The following is a 27,136-nucleotide window of genomic DNA, read 5'->3' as shown; positions in this document are numbered from 1 at the left end:
TGTTTCATCATTAGTGCAGGACAACAAATGCTTATCAAGCCAAAACATGTATGCAGGAAATAAATCGGTGGAAAAAAATAACAAAAATATGAAAAAGTTGCGAGAGTTGTTATTTTTGCACTCTGCTTTACACGCACTCGGTATGCAAATTATTTTTGTTCAAAGAGCTAATTCTTGCTGAAAAAATATTTCAATATGCTGATCCAAGTGTAGTTTTATCTTGGAACGTGTCGCCTGGCTCTCCCCACAGAGTGCTACCAGGGCTAACTAGCATCAGGGGCTAAAGCCAAACTGTCACAGGGTTTTTTACTTCGTGGACCTGGATTTGCCACCTCTGGAACTATACCACTCCTACTGTTTGGTGTTAGGTAGCTAGCTAGCTTGCATCAGGTGCTAAAGCCAAACTGTGGCAGGGTTTTTACTTCCTGGACCTGGATTTGCCACCTCTTTTTTTTTTTTTTTTTTTTTTTCTTTTTTTTCTTCAAGAGCTCAGTATTGTTCATTCGGAAATGTCATCATCATTGCTCTTTTTTTTTTTTTTAAATATATATATATATATATATATATACACATATATACATACATATATACATATATACATACATACATACATACATTTTTTTTTTTTGTGTGTGTGGGTGAGTATGTGTGTGTGCGTGCGTGCGTGCGTGTGTGTGTTTGTTAGCTCACCAGAAAACCTATTAGAAAAAAAAAATCTCATACCGTTCACCTAAATCGAACACCAGGAGACCCGAGGGGACCGAAGAAAACCAAGGAAGGTGAAATCCAGCACCGACCCCCACCAGAACTCCTCCCCAGCCCAAGAAACATCCAGACCCCAACAAATCCAAAAAACATAAAATCAGGGAGGCCTCAAGAGACCAACGGAGAGACCGAGAAAAGGAAGGAAGGACAGACGAAGCCGCGTGAGATCCGAGACACCAGCCTCCACCGATTCAATAACCTGAGGAGGAAACAGATTGTGTCTGAGTTTCGGTAGATGCTGGTGTGGTGGATCTGGCATGCATGAAAATCTCCACCAAAGAGGGGAGCCGTCGACCCCCGCCGGAACAGAGCAAGCGCAACACCTCAGGGCCCCCCAGGCCGCGGCAGCGCCAAAGGACGACCCCCGGGCCCCACCAGGGCCACCGGCCGGAGAGCAAACCCAGGAGCAGGAGCGCCCCCCGCCCCAACACGGCCCGCGCCCCCGGCCCAACGCAGCAGGACGGGGCACTGCAGGCCCACCAGGCACCCCACCGGCCCCCAACCCCCGCCCCCCCCACAACCCCCCGCCCCCCATCCACCCCCGCCACCCACCCCAACCCAGCCCCAGCCGCCCCCATGCCCCCAATCCCCCAGACACCCCCCACCCCCAGCACCCCCCCACCCCGCAACCCCCACCACCGCCCCCCCCCCAACAAAGCCGCCCCCCCCCGACCCCACCCCGACCAACCGGCAGCCCCCCAACCCCCTACCCCCAGCCCCCGGGGACCACCCGCACCCAGGCACCGGCGCCGAAGAGGGGCCGGACAGCGGAGCGGAAAGGGCAGCCGCGCCCACCCCACCCCCCGCCGTGTGGAAGGACGGAACACCGGGGGCAGAAGGGGGAGATGGGGGCACCGGAGGGCGGCCGACACCCCCGAACCCCAGGCCCAGCGGGGGAAGGCCCCGGTCGTCACCCCAGCGTTCTTTGTGAAAATTAACCCCTGTTAATGGATTTGCCACCTCTTAAACAATGCCACTCATACTGTTTGCTGTTAGATAGCTAGCATCAGGAGCTAAAGCAAAACTGTGGCAGGGTTTTTACTTCCTTGACCTGGATTTGCCACCTCTGAAGCTATTCTACTCCTACTGTTTGCTGTTAGCTAGCTAGCATCAGGGGCTAAAGCCAAACTGTGGCAGGGTTTTTACTTCCTGGACCTGGATTTGCCCCCTCTGGAGCTATGCCACTCCTACTGTTTGCTAATATCCAAAAGGACACATTGCAAGAGACCATAAACATTGGTTTTGGAGCTATGAAGATTCCAACTGACACAAGCGATATACTAACACACAGTAGGAGCTGCATGGCTCAGGGAGTAGATTGTCTCCTAACCTGAAGTTGTGGGTTTGTTCCTCAACCCTTGAGTGACTTTTTATTTTAACTCTCTTCCAAGTGTACATTCTACTCTGTTTAGAGTGGGACCAAATAGACTCTGTTTATATTAAAATTTACTGTGAAGTGCCGATGGTGGCTCAAAGTTTTAGCTCAACGGAAGCGCTTTGCGCTCATGCACCAGAGACATACTCGCGGTGTGGGTTCAATCTCTGGGGTGGGCGCTGCCAGTTACACACTAACCTACATGATCTACTTTACTTTTATAGTAGCTAGAATGGTAGTTTTTTTTTTTAAGTACGTTAAAACCAAAAAAACAAGAATTTTTTTCTGGACAATTAAAAAACAAAAAATCCAAATTTAGAGTATAGCTCCATCTCTACGGACCACTAAACCACTAGTAAACACTGGTTCTTTCATGGTCTATTCGTCCGCCACCAAAGCGTTCGCATTTACAACCCATTCTAAGCGTGGCCGTCTCCGTGGTTTCAAGAACTACCTGGCCTGATGCCGCCGCAGATGGCATGTGAGAGAGTGGAGACGTTGTACTTACAGCTTTGAAATGGAAAGAAGCTCTGTTGAGCGCAGATGAAAGTAAGGAGATACACGAGGCCGAGGAAGCCCACATCATTATGTATGAGTGTGTACTTATGCGCAGTATGTATCTGCAAAGAGAGGAGGGTGGGGGGGGGAAAAATTGAACACTGTAGCCTATTTTACTTATACTGCATTGCTACATTTTTAGACCACAATCAACTGCCCAATCTCCCCTCGGGGATCATTAAAAATGCATCTTATTGCCCCTTTCAATGGGCTGTAATGTTTAATTATGGGGGCTCTGTTGAAAAGTGTTCTTAGGTGATAAATAGCAGAGAGGTTGACTCGTTTAAATGTGACAAAAGTATCTTTGAAGAGTTTCAACTGAGAAGTGAGATTGTATTGTCTTCTGAAAAAATACTTTAGCTTCTGATAAGCCCGATTGCTCGGTGAAGTTGTCAACGTGGTGGATACACACAGTGAACTTCTGCCTCTGTGTGATAAAACAGGCTGATTTCAACAAGATGTCATTGTTTGACTTTTCATGGTTGGTCAAAAGAATTTTAACTTGACTTAAAACTAAAAAAAAAAAACACAAATCAAATGAAATTTTCACCTCGTCGAAGCAGCTGTTTGGGGGCTGGCGCCAGAACTTCAAAGCAAAGCTGAGAGGAAACGCAGAAGGGAAGCTGGGGGGAAATAAAAAGTTAACATGAGAGCTAGCCTGAAAGCGAGAAACTGCAAGCTGTGTGTGCAGAAAACATGAATAATGGATAGAAATGTAGATGAGGACAAATTGGCTCCCCATTAGAAGTGCATTGAAAATGGAGAATGACACAAATTGTGAAGGAGATATTTACTGATGCTGATGCATGCACAGTACTGTACTTATGCATTTATTTGAGTTTGACGGAGTCAAAGGCAATGCTGGAGTGGGATGCGGCAGACAGACAAACAGAGCATGTCAAATCATTCTAATGTGCGACAAAATCATGATGTCACCACCTAATCTGCCAGACGCACGCTGCGAGTGGCGATTTGGCAAAACTACGGTCATCGGCAGATGGTTTGAGGCCGCATCTGTGGAACGAGAGTCCGGCCGTATGAAACGCACTGAAAAGAATCGCTAACCTCATTTACACCAGTCCTTTTCCTGGGTTCCCCGGCTTTCAACTTCAAGTTCTGAGCTCGAGTAAATTTAGGCCACGGAAGCCCGAGGATACAGAGGCTTGGCTTTCAGAGGGGCGACTTGCAGCTGGTGCACATCAAGCGTTAACAATTTACTTTTGAGCAATTTAGGCTCAAGAATATTAGGACGAAAGAAAGTGGAGAAAACAGGAAGGTGGTAAAGAAGCACAGCAAGATGCCGGGAAAACACGGGGGTCATTGCTGTGATGTAGAATGATCTCCATTCTCAACCCTCATTAGGAGAAACCACGTTGCTTACTCAGAGCTGAAAAGGTTGCATTTTGGACCCCTTGCCGCCTCCTGAGTCTTAATTCTAGATTAATGGGGAGGTCAACCCCCCCAAAAAAATTCTTTAGAATATAATATGTTATGCACCCCCATTAGTCTAAACGGCATTCTGATTAATATTGCTTTTGTGGAATATACTGTAAGTTAAGCAACAAAATCTCTGGAGGTGGCCATTTTGCCACCCCTTACAAAAAAAAAAAGTATATTTAAGTATACTCAAAATTAGGGGAGTATACTTCCAGTTGACTTTTCTTGTACTTATTAGAAGTATATTCCACCAAGTAAACGAACTTGTAAGTATACTGAAACATATGCTAAAAGTTTACATATACTTAGAAGGCACTCGCTAACGGACCGAAATTATAGGTTACATTTATTTATAAAGCCCTAAACATCATGTGGTTGGAGAGCCTAGAGGTTAAGGTCGCTACCTTAAGTACCATAGTTTTTATCAGTTTTTGCTGTAAACTAAACTGTAGACATAAGTATACAGCAAAGTACACTTTCAGGTATATTTAAGTATACCTAATAGTGTAATATATACTACGGTTAAGTATACTTATTAATATACTTTATAATATACTTAATTATACTTTTAAATGTGCTAAAATTGGCCAATTTAGTCCCAAGGAGTTTACTTAAAATTTATTTTAAGTACAAGAATAAGTACACTCGAAAAATAAACTTAGGTATACTCTATATTATGTACTTAAAGTATACTACTTTTTTGGTAAGCGACTTGCTGTCGCGTGAAAATGACGTCACGGTTGCGCTCAGGGTTCAGGTAAGTACCAATCACAGTTGACCTGTTTTCTGAGTTTGGTCATCTGATGTTCGCAAGTTTAGCCATGATTGGTTGTCATTTTCAGTCGCCAAAGTTGACGAAGCGCCAAAATGGCCGCCCCCAGCTGCTATGGACAAAAAAATAGACACTCTATATGTCATTCATGAAAGTGGTTGCGGCAATTTCCACTGACATTGCACAACTTTAGGGCACTCAAGTCTGTATTTTTCATAGATACGTTTTCTTCAAAGCAATATTAAAGGGTCACTGCGCAAGAGTTGAATCTTTCTCACCCGGAAACATGAGATAAATGGTTACAGAGTGCTGTGATCTGACAGGAGGAAGTGGAGGAATTCTTAATATTTCACATATCACATCCTACATTCTCTTTAGCCCTGGCCAAGGTAAAAAGCTTCTTGATCTCTGCTCATCAAGTACACCAAGACGGTCACCTCACGTCTGTCTTTATCCCCGAATCTAATGGACCCTTGATTGGCCTATGAGAGGCTAGAAATTGAAAATTACTTGTAGGATAATACATGCGTGAGTGTGTGTCAGTTATGAATAACTTTGAAATTATAAGCAGAGGCAGGAGGACTTTTTCCGTGCTCAAAACTCAATTAAAAGAAGTTATGTGCAGTCACTATATGGATGTGGATTGGAAACCAATGAGAAGCAGCAGAATCTTCTCCGTGAGGAAAGGGAGGGGTTCAAGACCCTGACAGAGGAACACGCTAACACTCCCCGCAGTAACACAGCCAGCCTACAGGCTGTGTATAATATTTCTTCAACGGTGACTTTACTGCGAACTTGAACATATTTTATATCTTTAATTAGCTCATACCGTCGTCTCCATTGGTTGATAGTGATCCGGTGATATTTTTTACTGCTAGAAAACCACCAGCAACTGTGAATTTAGGGCTGAATGAGATTTTAATGCCTTCTGGTATTCATTTCAAATATATACTAATATGAGCGGTTATGTTGATTTTTTGAGGTGACCTCAAAATCATATCAAATCATATACGCTAAACAGTATGTTGGAAAATATGACTTAATATGTGCTCTAAAAACGATTGGGTCAAAAATTACCTAAATTGGGTAAAAAAAAATGTCGGGTCGACCCAACTTTTTGAGTTATTAAACAAATGAAATTAATAATCCACAAAGCAACCTACTTTTTCGGTTGTTTTGTGGTTTATTCATTTGACCCAACTTTTTGGGTTAATTGAATAACCCAATTAAATGTGGTCAAAAATGAACTAACCCAATTTTTTGATTTATTTAATCCAAAACATTGGGTAAAATTAAATAATAAGCCAAAAAGCAACCCAATTTGTTGGGTTGTTTAGTTGGTTATTAATTTTACCAAACTTTTCGGTTACATTGAATAACCCAATTGAATTGGGTCAAAAATGAACCAACCCAACCTTTTGGATTACATAACTCAAAATGTTGGGTAAAATTTAATTCACAAACTAAACAACCCCAATTTTGGGGTTGTTTTGTGGGTTATTTATTTGACCCAACCTTTTGGATTAATTGAATAACCCAAAAAGTTGAGTTGGTCCATTTTTGACTCAATTTGGGTTATTTTTTACCTAACTTTTTTTTTTGAGTGAAACAGCCCTGGTTAGTGATACAATATGAGTTGTATAACAATGTTGGTGTGAAAATTTCCAGTTATTTATTAAGCCAAAAATATCAAATATTTTGTTCAATATGATCTGATTCAGATCAACTAAAAACCATAAAAAAAAGCTCACACTATAAATGTGGCATTTAGCATGTGCACATTTCCCAATCTTACCTTAGAGAAGCAAATGACGTCATCAGATCTGGTGAATCTTCGTTATCCACATTTTTAGTTCTCCTGTTGAACTACTTTTCATGTGCTGCGGCGTCCAGGAATGCTGGTTCTGGGACGGAGGATAAACCAAACATGAGTAAGTTAACATGGAAAATCCATGGTTGCTTAAAACACTGCTTCATTTGTAATCAAATGTGTACAACACAATAATGTATGGTATAATTTGGTTTTTTTTTGGAATGAGAAAATGGATCTTGAATAAGGCTCATACTCTTCTGTTTATTCAAGATTATGAACAGACGGCTGTCGTAGTCCGCCAAACTGGAAGAATGTATATCGAATTATCCGTCATGGATAAGACATCACAGTGCTATGTGCAAAAAAAACAATTAAATGTATGTAAGATGTCTTTTGCAAGTCGTTTTACAGTAGATGACTTAGATCGTACAATGGATTGTGTTTGACTTTGGAGCATCTGAGTATGTGGAAGTAATTATCATAAAATTCACCATGACAAATTGTACCGACATTATGTAGGCAAAGGTATCCAGCTTTATATTAAAGAATGGCTGCTCTAGTCCCATTTGTCATTACTTGTCACTTGTAGGCTAATGAATAACATTCATGTTGAGAACAAACGACTGCTGTTTTCAATTTGTATGAAAATGTGTTATACTTGCAAAGACTGAATTTACATGTGTACAAATGCTCTTCCATGCATGTCTGTCACTTGACTCAGGAGATTGGCCAATCCATGGAAAAGAAAGCAGCCATTTTTTTTCCCTTTGTTTTCCCCACCAGTCCACAAATGTGAAATCAGACAAAAAAAGATTTGGGAGAGCTTATGTAAATCATATAGGTCACGTCCTCGTCAACATTTACACTAAGCATTATGTTGCCATGACACTGTTAACATGCTGACCTTGGCAATCAACTGTGCCCATCAAAACTGCGATTATAGTTGATCACTCTATTTCCGAAGGGGCAGCCACTTCTGAGTCCAAAGCACTCAATTGTGAGGTTTTGACCTGTGCGTGCTTAATGGGATTTTAATGTCTAATCGCATCATTCAAAGTAGATTACATGAGTTAGTGTTGCATGCCAAATCACTCTTGTCCATCCATTTTATACACTGCTTACTTATCACACCTTCACTATGGGGGAGAGAGACCCTGGACTGATCAAATTTGAGAACTGACAAGGAATTAAACCTGCATGCACGAAAAAGGCAGAAATATGAACCACTACATTACTAATGAATCAAACTATCTCGTAGTCAGGGCGCCCATAAACCCAAATTTTTAAAACGGGTGCATTGTCATTTTCATGCTGGGGCAAGTCTAGTTGACCATATTTGTGAATTTGGTAGACTTGGTAAAACCAGGTCTTACTTGTGGCGCAGGTGGTGAAACGGGATTTTGGTGGATTTCATCGAGGTGCAGGCAGACAGATTCTGTGCCAATAGAAACATAAAAAATTCAAAAACCTCTCAAATATCACAAAAAAATTTCCGCTCTCAAGAGGTGGTTTTTGGCATTTATTGGAAAAATTTCGCAAAAGTGTAACGGAAACACACTAGTCAATGCATTGAAAGTAATGGACAAATAGCCACTTGTTTTTGTGTCGGACCTGCCTCCTTTGGGGATGACAAGCCTTTTTAACCACAAAGCAATTTAGCTACAAGCTAAACAGGGATCAAACAACATAAATGAGTTGTTCGCGCACACATAACACTACCACCAAATGTCCGATCCCGTCCAATGAGGGGGAAGATAAATGTCTTTTAATAACTTTTATATTTACTCTATAGTTGACCAGCGCCATTCGTGGTGGTCTGGCCCGGCCCACAAATAGCAAAAAAAAATCCACGTATAATTGACGGCCCTTGAAATGCATGGAGAAAAAAAATAATGTCATGTAATGTCTTAATTCGCTGAGCCGATCAAAATGCAAAATATCGTCCCGATCCCGATCCAGCCAATCAGATTGGTCTAAGGTCTACTTTAAATATTGCTGCATCTTTTAATCAAATCGGTGATCGGTTATCAATTTCTATCAAACTAGCTGATCGGAACAAAAAAATCCTGATCGTGTAAAGCCTACTTCATCGTAGCAACACCTTGAAGGAAACAACTCTGGGCATCCATTTTCCATAAACGAACTTCTCGCGAGAACATTTCATGAGATTAGACGACAATTACAAGATCTCGCACCACGGGATTTTGCGAGAATTACACCTCCAAAGTGAAACAGTAATTTCGTCTTCAGCAATGAATGTCAAGGACTGCGTTCTCTTCGACCGCTCTGATATGAACGGGAATGAGAGAAGTGCAAACTCCGTACCTTACGACTGTGCTGACATTTAAAAAAGAAAATCATAAATATTGTAAATAATGGAGCCAGATTTGCAAAACAGACCCAGCCCGAATCGTGATATTTCCATTTTATTTACTACCCCAGGAGATGCTGCAATTCTTGCAAACTTGCAGTCCCAAATTAATTAGAACAGTCGTTCTTTTATTTCGACACTAATCCTTCCGCCAGTGCTACTTACAGCTTACTGCCAATTTTTATGGCACATTCTCTTGCAAACTGTTGCTCCCTTCTTACTGCACATGGTGCGACAGGGCAGGGGGTGCTCGATCCAGATGGCTGCTCTTCCTATATAAACAAAAGTGGCCATTAATTCAATTCTTTTCAGCAACGTACGTGTGCTATTAGTGAGCGAAGCGAAGGCAAGACTCTTTCTTGCTTAGTCTATTTTACATGCAAAGGGGGTTGGATTAGTATTTTTTTTTTATTTGGCAGTGTTGCAATCAATTAACTCAAATTGAATACTTCTTTATCACATCCGAAGAAGGCACAAGAAGGCAAATGTCTCTCAGAGAGAGAGAGAGAGAGAGAGAGGAGGGAGGGAGAGAGAGGAGAGAGGGAGCGAGAGGAAGAGAGAGAGAGAGAGAGAGGGAGAGAGAGTCTCACCCAAAGCGATTGACTGTAGTCTGCAGATTGGACTCGCCATGTATGTCTGAAATCTTTCTCGTCGGGCACGCGACCGACAACGGGACGTTCTTCCGTGTAACTCAACGACGAGATTACTAGTTTGGACCCCTTTTCTTTTTTTTTATTCCTATAATTAATTTTTTTATTTTAAGCAGCATCAGAACGGATTTACAAAGCCTCTCTTCTGAGCCTGCGATGAGATTCAACACTTTGGACAGACTAGTCGTCCATTGACGGTAAGCCAGCAGAGTTCAGGTTCGTTTGTGTCATAGACAGATGGAGGGAATAAAACACACTGTTGAGCATGACATGACAAAAAAATATATAAGTGCAGTAAAAAGCGTGTTTTATCATCGCTGTCACTTCCTACCGGCTCCAGTTTGTGACTTTCCGCTTCTGTCTCTGTCTCCCTTGGTGATAAACGATGCGTTTATGCGCGTTCAGCTTTTTCTTTTTTTAACCAATTCCCTTGGCGGTGTATTAACAATGTGTTCAAAGTCTTGTTAAACACAATTTTACTTGTCGCCGTCGAGTGTGAGGAGCTCGTCAGCAGCTGTTCATTCTGAAGAGTCGGCGAGCGCGCGCCCGGCTAGCGCCTGCGTACGCGGACGCGCGCACGCACACCGACAAGCAGGGTCACCGAGAAAATATATGGCCGCGACACCAAACTACTAACACCGATAATATTTCAAAGTGACTGTCAAATAATGAGAAAGTCACCCTGGCTCTTTCCTTGTTGGCAGTACATGAATATTTTATATAGTGTCTAAAAATATGTTGGGTTCATGTGATACTTTTGACACAATGACGTCAACAGGAAATTTGTGTAATGGCATGATTAAGCTATTCATCTTTTGTTCCACATATCATTGTTGATTTATAATCTTAAGACTTGAAATATTGCATCTATACAATCATAATTACACAACAGTTGTGATTGTTGCATGCAGACTGATTAATTGGCTTTTTTAATCAGTTGATTGAAGGAAGTCCTCTGTTTATGAAGACTTCCGTTATATGCAAGCCGTAGCCAAACATATGCTAGCACAACAGTGATGTCTTAATTACAGTGAATAACTTTGCCATCTAATGTCACATGACAACACAGCTGCTGCGTAAACAAGGATTCACTGTAAAGATTTGCCAGTATTTTTTTTTTAAGAATTGCCTATATTTACTAATTCACTGCCATTGACGGCTATAGACGTCAAAAATTCATTTGAACTATTTCTATTAGTTTAAAAATATATATACTTTTGTTAACAAGAGTATGAAAACCTAGGGGGGGAAATATTTATATTTAATATTTATTAGTCTTTTAACAGCTAAATGGTGTTTTAATAATCTTTTTTTGAAAAAAAAAATATTTAAAAAAAGAAAAGAAAATATATTTTTTTTAAATTAAGTCGTCAGGCGATTAATTTTTTTAATTGTAATGACTTCAATAGTTAACTCATGATTAATCACAAATGTTATATCTGTTCTAAATGTACAATAAAAAGGCTTTTTCTAGGTTTTCATACTTTTGTTAACAAAAGAGGAAAACATTTTAAACCAATAGAAATAGTTAAAAATAATTTTTGACGTCTAAAGCTGTCAATGGCAGTGAATGAGTTGATTGTTTGATTCATAAATATATCCCTAAACTATGATTTCAAACCTCATTTCAAACTCATCATAACTTAAAAATAAATGGCTTACAGATGATTTGATTTCTTTACTTCCACTGTTTAGCAATGACGATGATGTTGAACAGAAAACGCCTCTTTACTGCGCTATAGTCCCTTACTATGTCTTTGAACAGCTAAATGGCGTGGTTGTTGATTCTTGGCTCTTTTTTTTCTTCTAAATATGATTTGGATGCCAAATTTTTTAATTAAACATTGGTATTATTTAAAAATAATGATTAGGGATCGACTGATTAGAGGCCTATCTGATTATCTGTGCCGGTAGTCAGCTTCATGGCAAATATCGGCATCTACCGTTAAAAATAAACAAATAATAATCTGATTCCCGATAATAGTTCAATTTAAATCTTATTTATTTAAATTTTAAGAAATGCTGCTGAGCCTGGGAACTCTCTGCTCCTTCTGTTTTTATTTGAATTAAAAACCAAATGTTAGGTGAAATTTTATTTGCATTTCAATTATTTTAAAATTTCGGATTTTTTTTAAATTTACTGTAGAAAACAATAAGGAGCCATTCACGTGTTTAAGTTTTCATTTAACTGTTTAAGACGTGCCAAAGAGCCTGGGAGCTCCTTGAACTTTTTGTTTTCATTAAAAAAAAAAAAGGTGTCTATCGTGTAAGATTTAAAATTAAATACATATAAATAAATAAATAAACATTTTGTGCAAATCTTAAAAGTTTTTCAATAAACATATGCTTAAAAATATTTTGACAAAGAGTTAGATTTTTTTTGTTTTTTTTCTAATTTCTAAAAGCAGTTTGTTCAAAAGTAACCCAATTATGGATCAAAAATGGAGCGATCCACTTTGAGGGTCAATTTGACCCAACGTTCTGGGTTGTGTTATACAAAAGGACCCAATTTTCCGACCCAAGTAATGGATCTGACCAATATTTACGCTCAAAGACCCATTTCTTGACTCAAAGTTGGGTCAAATCGACCCAAGTAGAGGATCGGTCCATTTTTGGCCCATAGTTGGGTTATTTTTGACCCAACTGTTTTTAGAGTGTGGCCTCTTTGACAATTAATAATTAGTATCAGCCCTGAAAAACAACTACATTTTGTTTCATTTATACCCTCTAAATGTAAATAGATATTGGTAATCAAATACAGTATTCAGTTTTGAATTAGTATTTTGTATGCAGCAAAAAAGTGGCCCACAAAATGTTATACATGCTAAGTATTGAAAGCTACAACCAGGCTTTGCTAAGCCAAAGCCAAGTGCTGCAAAAAGACCATTATGTTGAACACCACCATCAGGACTTTCACACATTCTAATTCTTACTCAACGCCGTCTTTGAGCTGGGATTAAACGTTTGACCTTTTATTTACGATTGCCGAGTGCCGCGCCGCGGCCACCCGGTATCGCTTCTCGCTACCTCCGTGCTCCACTGCTGCAGCTCTTTTGCACTGAGAAATTAATTCACACTCTATAAAGGGAGAAAAATGCACATGCCAGGCTCGCTGTGGATAAGAGGTGACCCAGACCCCCCCCCCCCCCACACCCTCCTGCTTTTAGCCTACAGCACTGTAGCTGGGTTTGAGAGCTGAGAATACGCAGTCAACTCACCCCGACAGCGTAAACGCACGTTTTCATGAAGTCTCCGATTTAACAGTGTCAATTTTAATGACGCTAATTAGGATTTTTGATTGCGTTGAATGCGTGATAACGCTCGGCTCGGCGTTAACTGTGTCTGATATGTCGGCTCAAGCTGCGAGTGACAAGAATTTAGTGCAAATCGTAGCGGGGATGCTCCTCCCCAGCGTCCTTGAAAGAAGTCACATTTGGAGGCGGCAGGCTTATTAAGCTCCGGGCTCGACTGTATAGAGATTGCTCATTTATATTATGTGGATGATGAGCCAAATTTAAATTAATCTATCATGCTCAATATTATCCGATAAACAGACAATGAATGTTTGAATCGTGACCCTGCAGGGGTCAGGCCGCACAATTGGCTTCGCCTTTTGTGCAGTTTTTATCGACTGCTCTAATTTAGGGTGTCAAAATTAGCATTTCATTTTGAGTTAATTTCAAGTTCCTTAAAAATTTTTTTACGTGCGATTAATGACCGATTCCAGTCGCACACAGCAGACACTTCCACATTAAAAAAATTTGCAGTAATAAATTTAATAATAATGCATATATTTATGGAGACTGGGATCAAGTTGTATTATACAATTTTTAAAATGTGCAGAATTTCACAAGTTACTTCATGTTAAAGGTTAGATAGCTCTTAATATGAAAAGAAAAATGCACTGAGATGTCACCAACGTCTTACAAATATATTTAAAGGTTTCATTCATTCAAAAATAATTCCTGTGCAAAATGTTAGGGCAACAATAATGTATGCTGATTCAAATCAGTTTTTACATTAACTTAACTTCCAATATTTGTGCTTAAATGCCACAAGTAAGTAGCTACGTCTTGTAAACTACCCATCAAAATTACAACTCACAAACAAAAGAACAACAGCTTTTAATAATTCAGAAGACAAAACTCGATTTCACAATTTAGCAAATTCGATTTTAGAAATGACGATGAATCGAATTAATTCGATTTATTGTCCAGCCCTAATTATAATTATACATGTAACATTTCTCGTCATAACACTGTGGTGGAAAAAAAAAAAACCTTGGTACATCAAATCAACGATATCAGTTACAATGCAGACGAGCCCAGTCTTCGAATTGATTAACATTTTAAAAGAACAACCTTTAAGGTCAGCCAAACACTTCTTGGCATCCAAAACACTGCAGGCCGGTGTGCTCCATTTCAAATGTTTTGCATTACACAGATTACAGAGCGAGCTGCTTTTCATGATTGTGCACTTTGCATGCTTATTGCGACCACCGATTGTGTTTCTGCATGCCTCGAATTCCATTTATGGGGCTCTTTAAAATTCAGCCCTCCCGCTGGAAACTCAATTAAATACAGTATTGCTATAAATACATGAGCAGAAAGCCACATAGCTGACTGAAGTAGCGCGCATCCACTCAGCCCCCTCACCAATCATCCCCGGGCTCTGACTCCGCCCCCATCACCGCTGCATAGTGACTGGTGGTCAATTTGAATGATCGGCTGAAGACAATGTGGGAGGCTGTCACGCGGGCCGAAACCAACCACACGCTTTGAGAAACATCCAAATTTGGCAGTGGCAGGACAAGCTAAATGAGGGCTCCGTCTGTTTCTGCATTACGCTCGCACATGCCATACTTGCTGTACATTTGTTGGCCTCATCATCGACCGGTGCACCATATGCAGTTTGTACGTTGTTCATTTCTGCAGCGGATTTCAGGCGATGGTTTTCCACTTTGGAAATCCGTGTTTTGCAAGGCTATAATCTCCCTGACCTAATGGCTTGCACTCCGATCAATGGCCAAACGGCACGGTCAATCAATAACGGCCATGCTGTATGAGGGAGACGCGAGGGAAAAGCATCCTCCAGACTTCGCATGTTGGAACTTCTTTGCAAATACTGCACACGCCGTAATTGTAGATCAGAAATGCAAAGCTCGTTAACAAGACAATCTATTATGGATTGTGTTGTGATCTATTCTAATGTGAGCATGACATTTGTGGGAGAGGGGAGGAAAATATAAAAGCAAACACGCTCACAAGGCAAAATGTAAACAACATACTGTAGACACGAGGTTGAATGTAAGCTAATAATAATAATTACAAAAATATATGTATGTATTAAATAAATAAATAATAATTTTAAAAATGTTACTTCATTTTAAATAATTAGCTCTTAATATTTTTTTTAACAATTTTATGAATTGTTATGGACAGTACAGTACATATTTGTCCTTTTAAAACAATTTTATGAATTGTTATGAAATTATTGTATCAATGACTAAAAAAAATGCAACCATATTTCTCTTAGGTTAACATTTCTTCCCACTTTTATGTTAACAGGAGTATGAAAAATTAGCAAAAAAATATTTTATGGTACATTTTATTGTAAATTTTGATATCAATTGAGATAGAAAATGTGCGATTGATTTGCAATTCATCGTGAGTTAATTATAGTCATGCAATAAAATTAAAATTTTTAATTGCCTGAGATCTCTAATTTATGTATTTATTACCTATTAATCAAATTTAAATCAAATTGTAAAGGCTACCATTTTAAGGAAAAAAACAAAAAAGTTGTATTTGGTTGGTTCTGATTTATAAACTTGATATTTTTAAATTGCTCTATAAATAGATTCGGGGGGAAATCGCTCATTAAATTGCTTTTGGGAGGTGGAGGGAGGGGGTCTCAATTAGCTTATTTTCCAAAATTGCTGCCCCCTATGACTGAAATAAACTGTTGCCATAATCAAACCTTTAACAGCTGCCACTTTGAAAGTAACATTTTAACATTCTTATAGTAGAAAAATGTAAAACTGAGTTAATCACTACTAATGTTAAGCATACAAACAATCCAACACATTTTTCAACACCGTATTCTGATTAAATTCTGTGTTTGTGGAATACGTGTTAAGAAGCAAAATACACCTATTTCTATCCATCTCAGAGGGCGGCCATTTTGTCACTTGTCGACTGACAATGACATCACAGTTGCTCACAGCTCAGGCAACAACAAATCTCGGCTCAGCTTCAGAAAACGACCAATCATGGCTCACCTGTTTTCTGAAGCTGAGCCGTGATTGGTTGTTATCTGAGCCCAGAGCAACTGTGATGTCATTGTCAGTGGACAAGTGAAAAAATGGCCGCCCCGAGATGTATTTTGCTGCTTAAATCCTATTTCACAATCCATATTCTTGTGAAGAAAAATTTTGGGTGAAATAAGTTAATCACTATATAGTGAGAAAAAAACAACAACAAAACAATACCTTAACTTTTGATAATAACCGATGATGATGTGTGGTGACACTGTATGGTGACAGACCGGTTACTTCATTCAACAAGTGCTGCAAATAAGCCACAGAAAAAAAAAAAAAACACAAACTAAGCGCTCATGTGAGTCATCAGGCATATTACAAAAAAATAGTTCCAAATTGTGTGACCTGGGGCCCATTTGACTGACAGTGCAAGTAAATCAAATTCATATTTAATAACAATGATTTACTATATTCCGGCTGCACTTAATTAAGCCTGTTTGTGTTAATCAAGCTTTTATCTAAGCCTAGCATTTAAAATGTCTTTATACAAAACAAAACAAAAAAACATTTGAATAAGCGCATCAAGGAGATTTGCTGTTGAAGTGCACCCGATTCCTCAAATAAGCTCGCTTTAATTAGATAGCCTGTTGAAAAAATTATGCAGGGATGAGGTCAAAACGATTACTAATACATAAAAAAAACCGGATAGGAGGTTTGGTGAAAATAAATGCTTGCTTCGGTGTTTAGTAGCCAATAAAGCAGAGTTACAATATGTGGACAATTGCAAATCAAAGACCTAATCCCTTAATGTTGTTAAGAGGAGAAAACAAAAGTGCCACAGCGACTTTTGACTAATAACTGCCAGGTCGGGTGGGACGACGATCGGTTTTATGGTGTGATAAAATGTGTCCCATCCGCAGAGCAGTTAAAGACGTTTCCTCATCTTTTTGACCGTGGGTGCTTTCTTGCCTCTAGCTCTAACTTTTTTTTCTTCGTACTTTCCATTTTTGCATCTCATCATGAGACGTTAAGCAAAAAGTTTCACTTAGAGACCAATCCATGTTAAAACCGGCCATATACAGTAAGTATCCCAACACTACAGTGAAAACCACACAAGGGTGGATAGTCGTGAAATATTGGAGCCATTGCGGCACCCCGACTAAGCGGTTATCAGAGATACACAAGTGATGGGAAAATACATCAGCTCAAGTGCCACAGTCTGGTCTCGGGATAAGACATCGTAGGCGCCGTTTACTGTATTTCCTCAAATAATGTTGGTCCCTCAGCTTGACGCCTTGTTCCAATTGGTCCAAGGATGCCTCATCTGCTGATGAAAAATACAATTTTATTACATGTATTTACAAGTTGTATTGATATTTGTCTACACATGCAACTTGTCATCCATCCATTGATGCATCCACAGACAGTTCAGTCATGACCTCTTTCATTCACACACCTATCAACACATCCATCATTTCAAACCCAACATGTGTGACTGCTTTTTTAATACTTTGTCCTTCACTCCCAAAAACGTATGTATACGTTTTTTAATGCAAGAGCATACAGAAGGCTTTGATTATTACAAAGAACGGCCAGCAGGTGGCAGCAGAGTATAAGAGATCAACCAGGGCCATGTTGCAACAAGCTCTTTTTGCCAGTGTATTCAAACTGTTAACTCCCAAAAACGTATAAAAACGTTCTATTTGAAATGTTGCCATGGTCCCAAAAATGTATTTATACGGTTTAAAAAAAATAATTATGCTAGAGCATACAGAAGGCTCTGATGCAGCTTCTGACCTGAAGAGGTCGCTTAAAGCAATCGTAGTTATGATGAAACACGGCCCGCAGGTGGCAACAGAGCATAAGAGATCAACCAGGGCCATGTTGCAACAAGCTCTTTTTGCCAGTGTTTTCAACAGGTTTGTGAATAATGGTGAAACTAAATTCTTATGCTAATTGCTGCAAAACGGAAACAGATACATATGTACTTTTTTCTCCTGATGAAAGATGAGACTCTAATCTTTCTTTTGGCTGGGGATGAATGAGTTAAGTAGTGATGATCTCGCCACCAGTGATCAGCCCTGCCACTGTTTTGTCGTCTGCAAACTTCCCAGTGGTGTTGCTGGGGTGTGTAGGTCTGCAGTCCAAGGTTGAGGAATTGTGGGGACCCAGTTTGTCTGACATAGATCAGTTGTAATTTGGTAGGGGGTGTCCCAAAGACCAGGACCTTAGAGGTGGTAGTCTAATGGCTATTGTTTGCTCTGTAGGCAAGCAGGTGGGAGTTGAAGAATTGAGGTTGCTATGCAGTTGCTCTCTGTTGTGACTTTGTATTTTTGTACATAAAGACTCTTTGTTTCCCAACACCCGTGTCTTGCCTGCGTTTGGGTCCTAATTCCACACCTGTGACAAAATGTGTTTTATAAATACAGAAAAGATAAGAGAAACTTGCCATGGATTTCATGTGATATTAAGGAAACCACAGGATGTAAATATCAGGACGTCAAAATTATTTCTATTGGGATATAACATTTTGTCCTTATTACTACAACATGTGAGCCTCCCTTCATCCACCAAACCAAGTATCACCTTTGCAAAATCCCTCCGGCCATATTCAGAACTCATTTGACCCTTAAAATAGTTTTTACTCATTTATGCGCTTGTGTTTTCTATGTGCTTTTCCGTCAATTTTATTTCTCAACATCAAATGAAGAAAAAAAAATCTTGCGGGAAAATCCTTCAGAGCACCATATCGCTGAAAGATTCCTTTGACAAGTAAACAGCAAAATGTCTCAAGGCTCCGTACAAAGAGATGAGAGAAAGATTGTCACAAATTTGCACATTATAAAATGCACTTTATTGTTGTCTGAGACCGAATCAGCCTCAAATCTCTGCTGGATCCTGAAAAACAATCACGTTTTCTATCTATGCACTCGTGCACATGTAATTTTCAAACATGTATGCTATTGTTTGTCAGTGGTTGCCAGCCTGCCTCTATCACGTTAAAAAGAAGACATAAAACCAAAAGGGAAATGTGATTTAATGTTGCTGGAAGCATTCCAGAGTCTATCAATTTTAACATGCCTTATATTCTACTGCTGAAAGTCTTGCCTTTGAGAGCAGGTAAAGGAACCTGTAAAAAAAAAAGTAGGAGGCATTGTATTTATTTTGAATGCACTTACAAAAAACTGATCACAATATAGCTGCTCTGTCCACATCAACGTGTTCCCTGGCTAATCTGTGAGCGCACGCGCTTCTTGTACCGTGCGTAACAGGGCTGTCAAGAGTTGTGCTCGTGCCTCTGGTGTTACTTTTGCTCCGCTCACGTTTGCATCACTGACTGAATGTGTGCTCCTGTCCAGATGGTACTTAATACGGTGTATTGTGCGCTGCTGTTCGTGAGCATACATTTGTGCAAGTGTGCTGAGCATGTGTTGGTCTGATGGGCTTATGTCTGGACGTGTGTGTGTGTGTGCGTGTGTGTGGCAGGCTTTTTGTTTGCCCTAAACCGTCGATGTTTCATTAATTTGGGAGAAGGTTGGCAGAGGCCGACCAATAAAAATCAGGTGCAATCTAGGACTTAATGTAATAACGCTCAGTATAAACTCACAGCAATCTGTAAATCTAAATCCCTAGTTTGTATCTATCCGGTCATGCTTTAAATGGCTTCTAATTCAAGGTTATGAAAGATGAGGGTTCTCTCTTGCTCTGTATTCTGTTGTCATTGTAAGCAACGTTTGCAGAATGGTCATGAAGTGGCAATATAAAATTTGATAGAGCGCAACTGGGACCAATTTGTTGAATGAAATTCAAAGCATAATCCATTCTAGAACACAAGTGGACCTCTGATTTATTTGCATTTCACAGCTACTTCTTTCCAAAAAGACAATTATTCACCTTATTAGGATCGCAGGTGATCTTCAACTTGTTCACCAGTCAATGGCTGATTTAAAGAAGAAAAAAAAATAGCTATGAGGAATAGTTGTTCATTAACTCTTTTACTGCCAAAAACGTTAAATAACGTTTAATAAAATCCTACGGAGGGGCGCCAAAGACGTTAAAAGACGTTCACTATGTTTTTTAGTTTTTTGGGGGGAAACGGGTGGAGGAAAGCCAAAGTAGCGGGGCTCAACTATAAATATCCATCCATCCTGTTCCAAAAAACACAAATGCAAATCGAACGCGGCAACATTTTGCCCGTATGAATTCCGGGCATGTTATATCTACCTGTTTTGCAAATATAGTGTTCCCAGAATGCATTGTGTGGCGCAGTTAATGAAGTTCTAGGATGTTAATCCATGTCATATGTGTTTGACTTACCAGTAGCTGAATGTGTGTCGTACTCAGCACGTTTTTTGATTTATGTTGGTCTATGTTCTCAACAAACCGTAACTTCAGGCTGTGTGTAAAAATAATGACGTCCAGATCAATTCCGTGTACAAGTTGCATTGCTCATCTGGGGATTGCTTGTGAAACTACAAATGTATATGTTTTTTCGATTTTGGCCGTCTTAGAGAATTGGTCTTAGAGTACCAACTCACATGTAAACTCTACATGAGAAACCCAGATCTGAAATTCGAACCCATAACCTCAGAACTATGAGGCTGGCCGCTCCAGATCACACATATGCAGGAATACAAAGAGAGATTTCAGATTGCGGGGGCGTGCAAACAGTGCTCCTCTTGAATTGGGTGTTGCTCAAGGGCACCTCGACCTTAGTCAGGAAGCAGACTCGATCTATCCAACAGCTATTCTCCATTTTTTTGTCCGCAGCGGGACATTAAGAGTGACCCTCCAGTGCAAAAAGTCCAAGCGCTGACAGATGACATACATTGTACTGCCGCCACTGTATTGTGTAACATGTTGATTGACTTTGGGAAGAAGTAGCAGGCATTTGCTTGCACGCAATTATGCGTCTCCGTATGCCGTCTGCAGTGATGTAGATGTTAATTAATTATGGCATGGTCCGATAAGTAAACAACATTCCTTGCTCTGTGTGTGTATACATGCAACAATGTGACTCTGAGAGGGGTAAAAAAACAAACAAAAAAAGACCATTCAGCTGTTGACGGTGTCTTACACTGATGAATTATTTTATGATCATACCTTTTATTATTATTAGGGTTGTCAAAATTAGTGCATTAATTTTGAGTTAATTAATTGATTAATGACCGCCCCTTACTTGGAAAACCTGTAGTGGGGGAATTCCAGTCGCAATGCAGCAGACACATCCAAGTCAAAATTTAGCAGTAATGAATTTAATAATAACGTATATATTTGTGGAGACACTTTACAATTGTAAAAATGTGCAGAAATTCACAAGTTACTTCATGTTAAAGATTAGATAGCTCTTAATATGAAAAGAAAAATGCACTGAGCTGTCACCAATGTCTTACCAATGCAATTATGCCATCTAGTGGCAGAAAAATGACCAACACAAATCAATATCACACTCGTTTTTTACTGTACAGTACATCTTTTTAATTTTAACTCAGTTTTATGAATTATGAAATGACTATCAATGATTAAAAGATGCAGCCATATTTCTATCAAACATTTTGTTCCCACCTTTATATTTACAAGAGTATGAAAACTTATATTTTTAGTGTGCATTTTATTATACATTTAGAACAGATATAACATTTTCGATTAACCGTGAGTTAACTGTTGAAGTCATGCAATAAATTACGATGACAATTTTGAATCGCCTGACACCCATAATTATTATACTATATCATTATTATACTGGATTGAAATGGATATTCAACCGTGGCAATGTTTTCAGGACAATATTTTTCTTGCAGTGCTGTGGAAGGTGTGTTTTAATTGCAGTGTTTGTAATTAAACCGGGCCCAGGGACTCCGGCGTTAGGCTTGTCGACACTCCATGTCGCAGTGCTCTACAAGCAGGGCTCTCGTGATTTAATTGCAGCATAAACACACATGCGGCAGGCAGCAGAGAAGTGCGAGCCAACAGACTGTGTCCCGCACTGTGCCGTGCAGCCCCTCAGCATTCCCCTCTCGTTTGTTACTCGCTGGCCTTTGCCAGAACGGCGCAAATTCGCCATCTTTGTGAGGCATATGAGGTGAGCTCTGCCATAGTAGGGCTTTAACCCTGCTGTATGGGGCCTGCTCTGCGGGATTACTGCCTTCCGCGCTCCAGCCTGAAAGCAACAGTAACAATAGCGTAAATCAGCATCAACGCAGATCAATTGTGACGGAGGACGGTCTCCGTCAGCCTGGCTGCAGCCGCCACCAGCGAACTGATTAGTTCGCAGCGGCAGCCGCTTTCTGGGGAGATGCGCGTTGTTGGCGTTGAGAGGCAGAAACATCTGCTAGTGTGTCACTGCCTCTAGGCTGTGGAGGAACTCGTCTCGCTCGATCTCGCTCCCTCCTCATCCCCTTCCTCTCCCTTTAGCCATCGCTCCCTATAACCTCAACTCACCTCCCTGTTTTGCCACTTTTCTTCTTGCAGCACTTAGAAGCAACATCAACACGCACCCAGCAGTCATGTAGCTCTTAAATATACTGCTTGTGTCCACAAAGTGGATGGGGAAAGTGTCAACAGATAAATGCTGTTGCACCTGTTTTGTTTTTTTCCACCCATTGATGAGCAGTTTTTCTCTCACCGTTTGACTGCCTCTCAACTCAGCAGTGCGCTAATTGACGTTCGGCAAGCCGCTCTACTCTGCAATTAGCTGGGCAAAAACAATGATAAATAAAGATGAAACAATTCACGCCTTGCCTGACATATGAAGCACTCGATTCAAGGCTGTTATCATCAACAGGTCCATTATACCAAACACACTTACAATGGGCAAATTCAGTTCAATTTGCCACAGTATGGTGCGAATCGCTATGACTCCATCAGACTTCCATTTTCCACTGCTGGGTGTGTAGCAGTATGAAGTGGCGTAGGCCTACATACTTGTGATGTGTTCTAACGGTGTACTCGAGATATACGCGGCTAACGGGTCAAAATTGGCATTTTTGCGATACATTTTACCACATTAAATAGCAAAACGAAGAATTAAATGCAGAGACAACCGTAAAAAAAAAAAAGTTGAATAATAAGAAGAATGGTCCTAAAAAGCTTCGCTAGGCTAATGCTCTGTGCTACATACGCATCAGCCGCTTGCTAGCAACAGCTTCGGCTGGCTATTAGTGCGCCTAATTTTGTCGCCGAATTACTCCTAAATCAGTAATCATTGCCTGTGTGGTGACGAATAAACGCCGTTTATGGAAGATGTGTAATATTCACAAAGAGATGGCCAGAAACGACGGAGAAGCCATGCTAAGTGCTAAGCTAACATAAGATTGACAATTAAATGCTTGGGTGGTTGGTTATTCTTTTTACCAACGTCTGGCTTGAACCACGTTAAAATGGAGTGTGTAGAGGTTTCCTCCGGCCACTAGGGGTCACTGGGGGATTCGATTTCTAGCGGAGCAGTTTTCCATTTTGTTATGTTGTCTACAGGACATGTTGCCACAGTGCTACTCTGTTTATATCAAGCTGCTGACGTTAGTCATGTAAGTCTACATGTTTCTTATATTATTATTAGTTGGGTAGTCATTCTTAATGTTGTTCTATGTGAGTTTATAGCCATCTTATGTTTGTACCTTTGCTTTGCTTAAACAAACGCATCAGTTCATATGCAAAAGAAGTTTTGGCAATGCACAGTTTTTAAATGTCATGTTTTAGCCATCCATCTCTTCAGTCCATCGTCAAAACATTACTGACGATTATCTGTTGACCAATCAATGGACATGAGTGTTTCTAGTGCCATATTACACGACCCTATCATATTAGCACGATCAATACTCCTAACAAGTGTAATAAATAAAGGTGGAATATAGCCAAGTTACTCATGACACATTATCCTGTTTGCAATCATTTTATATCAACCGAGATCACCTTTAAAAGGCAACCGAATGGCAATATTAGATGTGTGTGTATTAATACACCCCCCCCCCCCCCCCCCCCCCCATTACAGTAGTACTGAGCCTGGTGTAAACACGACTCCTAACACATCAGACACGGGCAGATGCAAGCGTCCATTTCTTCTGATTCTTTGAAAAGCTCAAACCAAGCCGTTTATGTGGGTGTTGTTCCTGGAATTGAAGATGAAGCAGTGCCGGCTGCTTCATCTTTGTCCACGCAGCTCCCTGGCAGTGTGGCCGAAAGTTGCTGCCCACAGTTTCAAGTCAGAGCCAGAGACACGGGCTGCAGCCACCACCAGACCGGAAAGCTTCATCATCCAGCAAACATGCTCATTTATCCTCAGTTGGCTGCAACATAAAAGGATTACTCAAGGATGTACAAAAGGAAAAACAGTTTTTTTTTCTTTTGACTTCCTTGTTTTGGTGGCTTTGTCGGGCTCCATTATTTTCTTCGATTTCTCTCATTTCAAGTGCTTTCTTTCTTATGAATGTCTACGCTTAATGAAACCCGACCAGTTGAGTCCCAGAAGCATGATGCCTTTGAACGTTATTTTTACCCTCCGCAGATCAATATCAACTATGTTGTGCATCCGTCTGTTCATAATGACTAAAACTTTGTTGCAATAGATTTTCCTTCTTGCATCAACATCTCAGCGGAGACGCGATAGAACAAGCGGCATATGGCTCTCGCAATAAACGCCTTGTAAATGCTATCCGGACAAACATCAGATCTATTGCGCTTTCTCTCACGCATAATAGGAGGAGGGCAGAACTAAAATGCTCCGATCGCACCGCGGGAGCAACATATTGTATGGTGGCCGAACAAGTGCTCTGCTCAGTCACTGTTTAGACTTGGGAGACGGTCGACAGGAGTCAAAGAGGTCTATCGGGCAAGGCGGACTTGCTTCGGTGTGTTCGGCGAGTCTCACAAGATTTCTGTCGATAGCGGTGACAAGCTACAAGGCACACCACACTCTTGACTGCACTGATAAACCTTTGCCAAAGCTCTCGGGGGAAAGCATAATATATAACACATATAACGCAAAACACACCACGCATAAGTAGATATTTTTCTTAACTATACATTATCACTGTCAGACAGAAACTGCAAATGTCCAGATATGGTCAATTTTACGGTAGGGTCTGTGTCCCCATGTTGTCTGTTATTTTTATTAGGGGTATCAAAATTACTATGTCAATTTAAAGTTCCTTCAAAGCCACAAAAAATGTTAACGCGCAATTAATGACCAACCTTTAATTGGAAAACCTGTACTGGAGGAATTCCAGTCGCAATGCAGCATACACGTCCACGTCAAAATGTAGCAGTCATAAATGTAATAATAATTTGTGAAGACTGAGATTAAGTTGTATTTTAACATTTTAAAAATGTGCAGAATTTCGCAAGTTACTACATGTTAAAGATGAGATAACGCTTAATATGAAAAGAAAAATGCACTGAGCTGTCACCAACGTCTTACAAATGCAATTATGCCATCTAGTTGCAGAAAAATTACTTCAATCAATATGACACTCGTTTTTTAACTTTTTTATGAAATTTCTGTATCAATGACTGAAAGATGCTGCCATATTTATATTAGTTTAACATGTGTTTCCAGTTTTATGTAAAACAAAATATTTTATTGTACATTTAGAACAGATTAATCATGAGTTAAGTATTGAAGTCGTGCGATTAATTACGATAAAAAAATAATAATCGCCTGACACCCCTAACTTTTACACATTACAGTATAACCAATTTAAAACGGCTGAAAATAGCTTGAGAAGAAATATAGCAACCGTCGTAAAACTCCGCCTCATCCTCACTCCGCGGGAGCCATGCAGCATTATGTCACTTCAAGACATAATCATCAAGACATCTTTTTTTTTTTTAAACAATAAATTGTAAAATATTTAGGTTCGACACATTTGAGTAAGTCTGTTTTGATATAAATGGATAGCCATGACGGTAATTTTGCGTGCACAACTTAGTCAGTTCATCGTGTTATACATTGAATCACTCGTGGCTCTAAGACCTTTGAATAAGAGTTTGGGAAGATGACGTAACATCAGTCAGCTTTAGAACCGGCTCAATGCAACCTCAGACATTGATGGTACGGCTGGCAATGCATCAGTACCGTTTTAATCTATGACTGCATAATATATCAACCATTTTTTTTCAGCACATTAAATCAGCAGTTGATGATTTCAGTATATTGTACATATATGACAGCGATACAAGGTACAATACCAATTGAACAATGCAGTGCTTTGTAACAAAAACAATCTTATTATTCTTATTATTATTGTCATCATTTAAGCATCGCGTTATCATTTAGATTGTAAAAGGTATCGAATTAGTTGTTAAACGTATCGAATAAAAGGTCCAGGCCATCTAATTAAGATGTTTCATTGTTTCCTCCTAAGTGCTTTCACAGAAAGGTCAAGTTTACTTTTCCCTTGTTGAGATGCCAAATAATTTGTCAGCCGTCCTGTCCCAAAGCTGCTCTAAAATCCAGACTCGCTTAATGATCTTGTGTTTCATCTAAGGGATAAATGATTGCCATTGAGCAGTAGGAAATAATTACCAACAGAACGACACCGATTTGTCAACACTTTGACGGAGCTGTTTTACTTGTAACAATGGTGTGCAACATCCAGTCTTTAAAATCTAAACGCTTTAGAGTGGCAGGTCAAAACAAATGCGGCCGGCAGTTATTACACGTGTCCGGCAGACCTATCATTAAGGTAACTACGGCTGATAAAGAGCTTCGTGAGAGCAGGACGCTTAGTCAAACTGACACAAACGTACGTATGCAAGCAAGTACGCATGTTATGCACGTCTCAACGTGGCTTCTTGTGTTTTAAGAAGGTGCTGTTAGGGTCATTTTGACTCTTGTCTCAGTTTTGACCTACAAAAGTCTTGGTCTTCTCGGTCTCGACCTCCAGATGTTTTGGTCTTGTCTCGGTTTCGAACTCCAGAAGTTTTGGTCTTGTCTCGGTTTCGACCTCCAAAAGTCTTGGTCTTGTCTCGGTTTCGACCTCCAGAGGTTTTGGTCTTGTCTCTGTCTCTACCTCCAAAAGTCTTGGTCTTCTCGGTCTCGACCTCCAAAAGTCTTGGTCTTCTCGGTCTCGACCTCCAAAAGTTTTGGTCATCTCGGTCTCGACCTACAAAAGTCTTGGTCTTCTCGGTCTCGACCTC

At 40.1% G+C, this 27,136-nt stretch overlaps 2 protein-coding genes across 7 annotated transcripts in view; one reads left to right on the top strand and one right to left on the bottom strand.

Moving 5' to 3' along the window:
* Window positions 1-8,093: 8,093 nt before the first annotated feature.
* The window catches only part of LOC147158491 (uncharacterized), a 54,938-nt gene continuing 35,895 nt past the window's right edge, over window positions 8,094-27,136 (bottom strand). For 2 of the 6 annotated variants that reach the window (XR_015090926.1, XM_086061523.1), the window contains exon 5: window positions 16,119-17,327. Coding sequence is in view for 4 of the 6 variants with exons in the window: in XM_086061523.1 (XP_085917649.1) it covers window positions 17,206-17,327 (122 nt within the window). In the remaining 2 variants the exon portion in view is untranslated. Of the gene's footprint in view, window positions 8,156-9,256; window positions 9,364-16,118; window positions 17,328-24,147; window positions 24,286-27,136 lie in introns of those variants that run through there. The other 4 variants (XM_086061522.1, XM_086061524.1, XR_015090925.1 and 1 more) reach the window with 3 other exon arrangements.
* Window positions 9,687-27,136, top strand: part of tmem121ab (transmembrane protein 121Ab) — a 46,276-nt gene continuing 28,826 nt past the window's right edge. The window contains exon 1 of the mRNA XM_086061521.1: window positions 9,687-9,938. The gene's annotated coding sequence lies outside the window, so the exon portion shown is untranslated. The remainder of the gene's footprint in view (window positions 9,939-27,136) is intronic.

Source organism: Leptonotus elevatus, chromosome 18 (genome assembly GCF_054856555.1).
Source record: "Leptonotus elevatus isolate MCC_2025b chromosome 18, RoL_Lele_1.0, whole genome shotgun sequence".
NCBI classification, from domain to species: Eukaryota; Metazoa; Chordata; class Actinopteri; order Syngnathiformes; family Syngnathidae; genus Leptonotus; species Leptonotus elevatus.
Note: the sequence above shows the minus strand (reverse complement) of the source record. Positions and strands in the feature narration are given on the sequence as shown.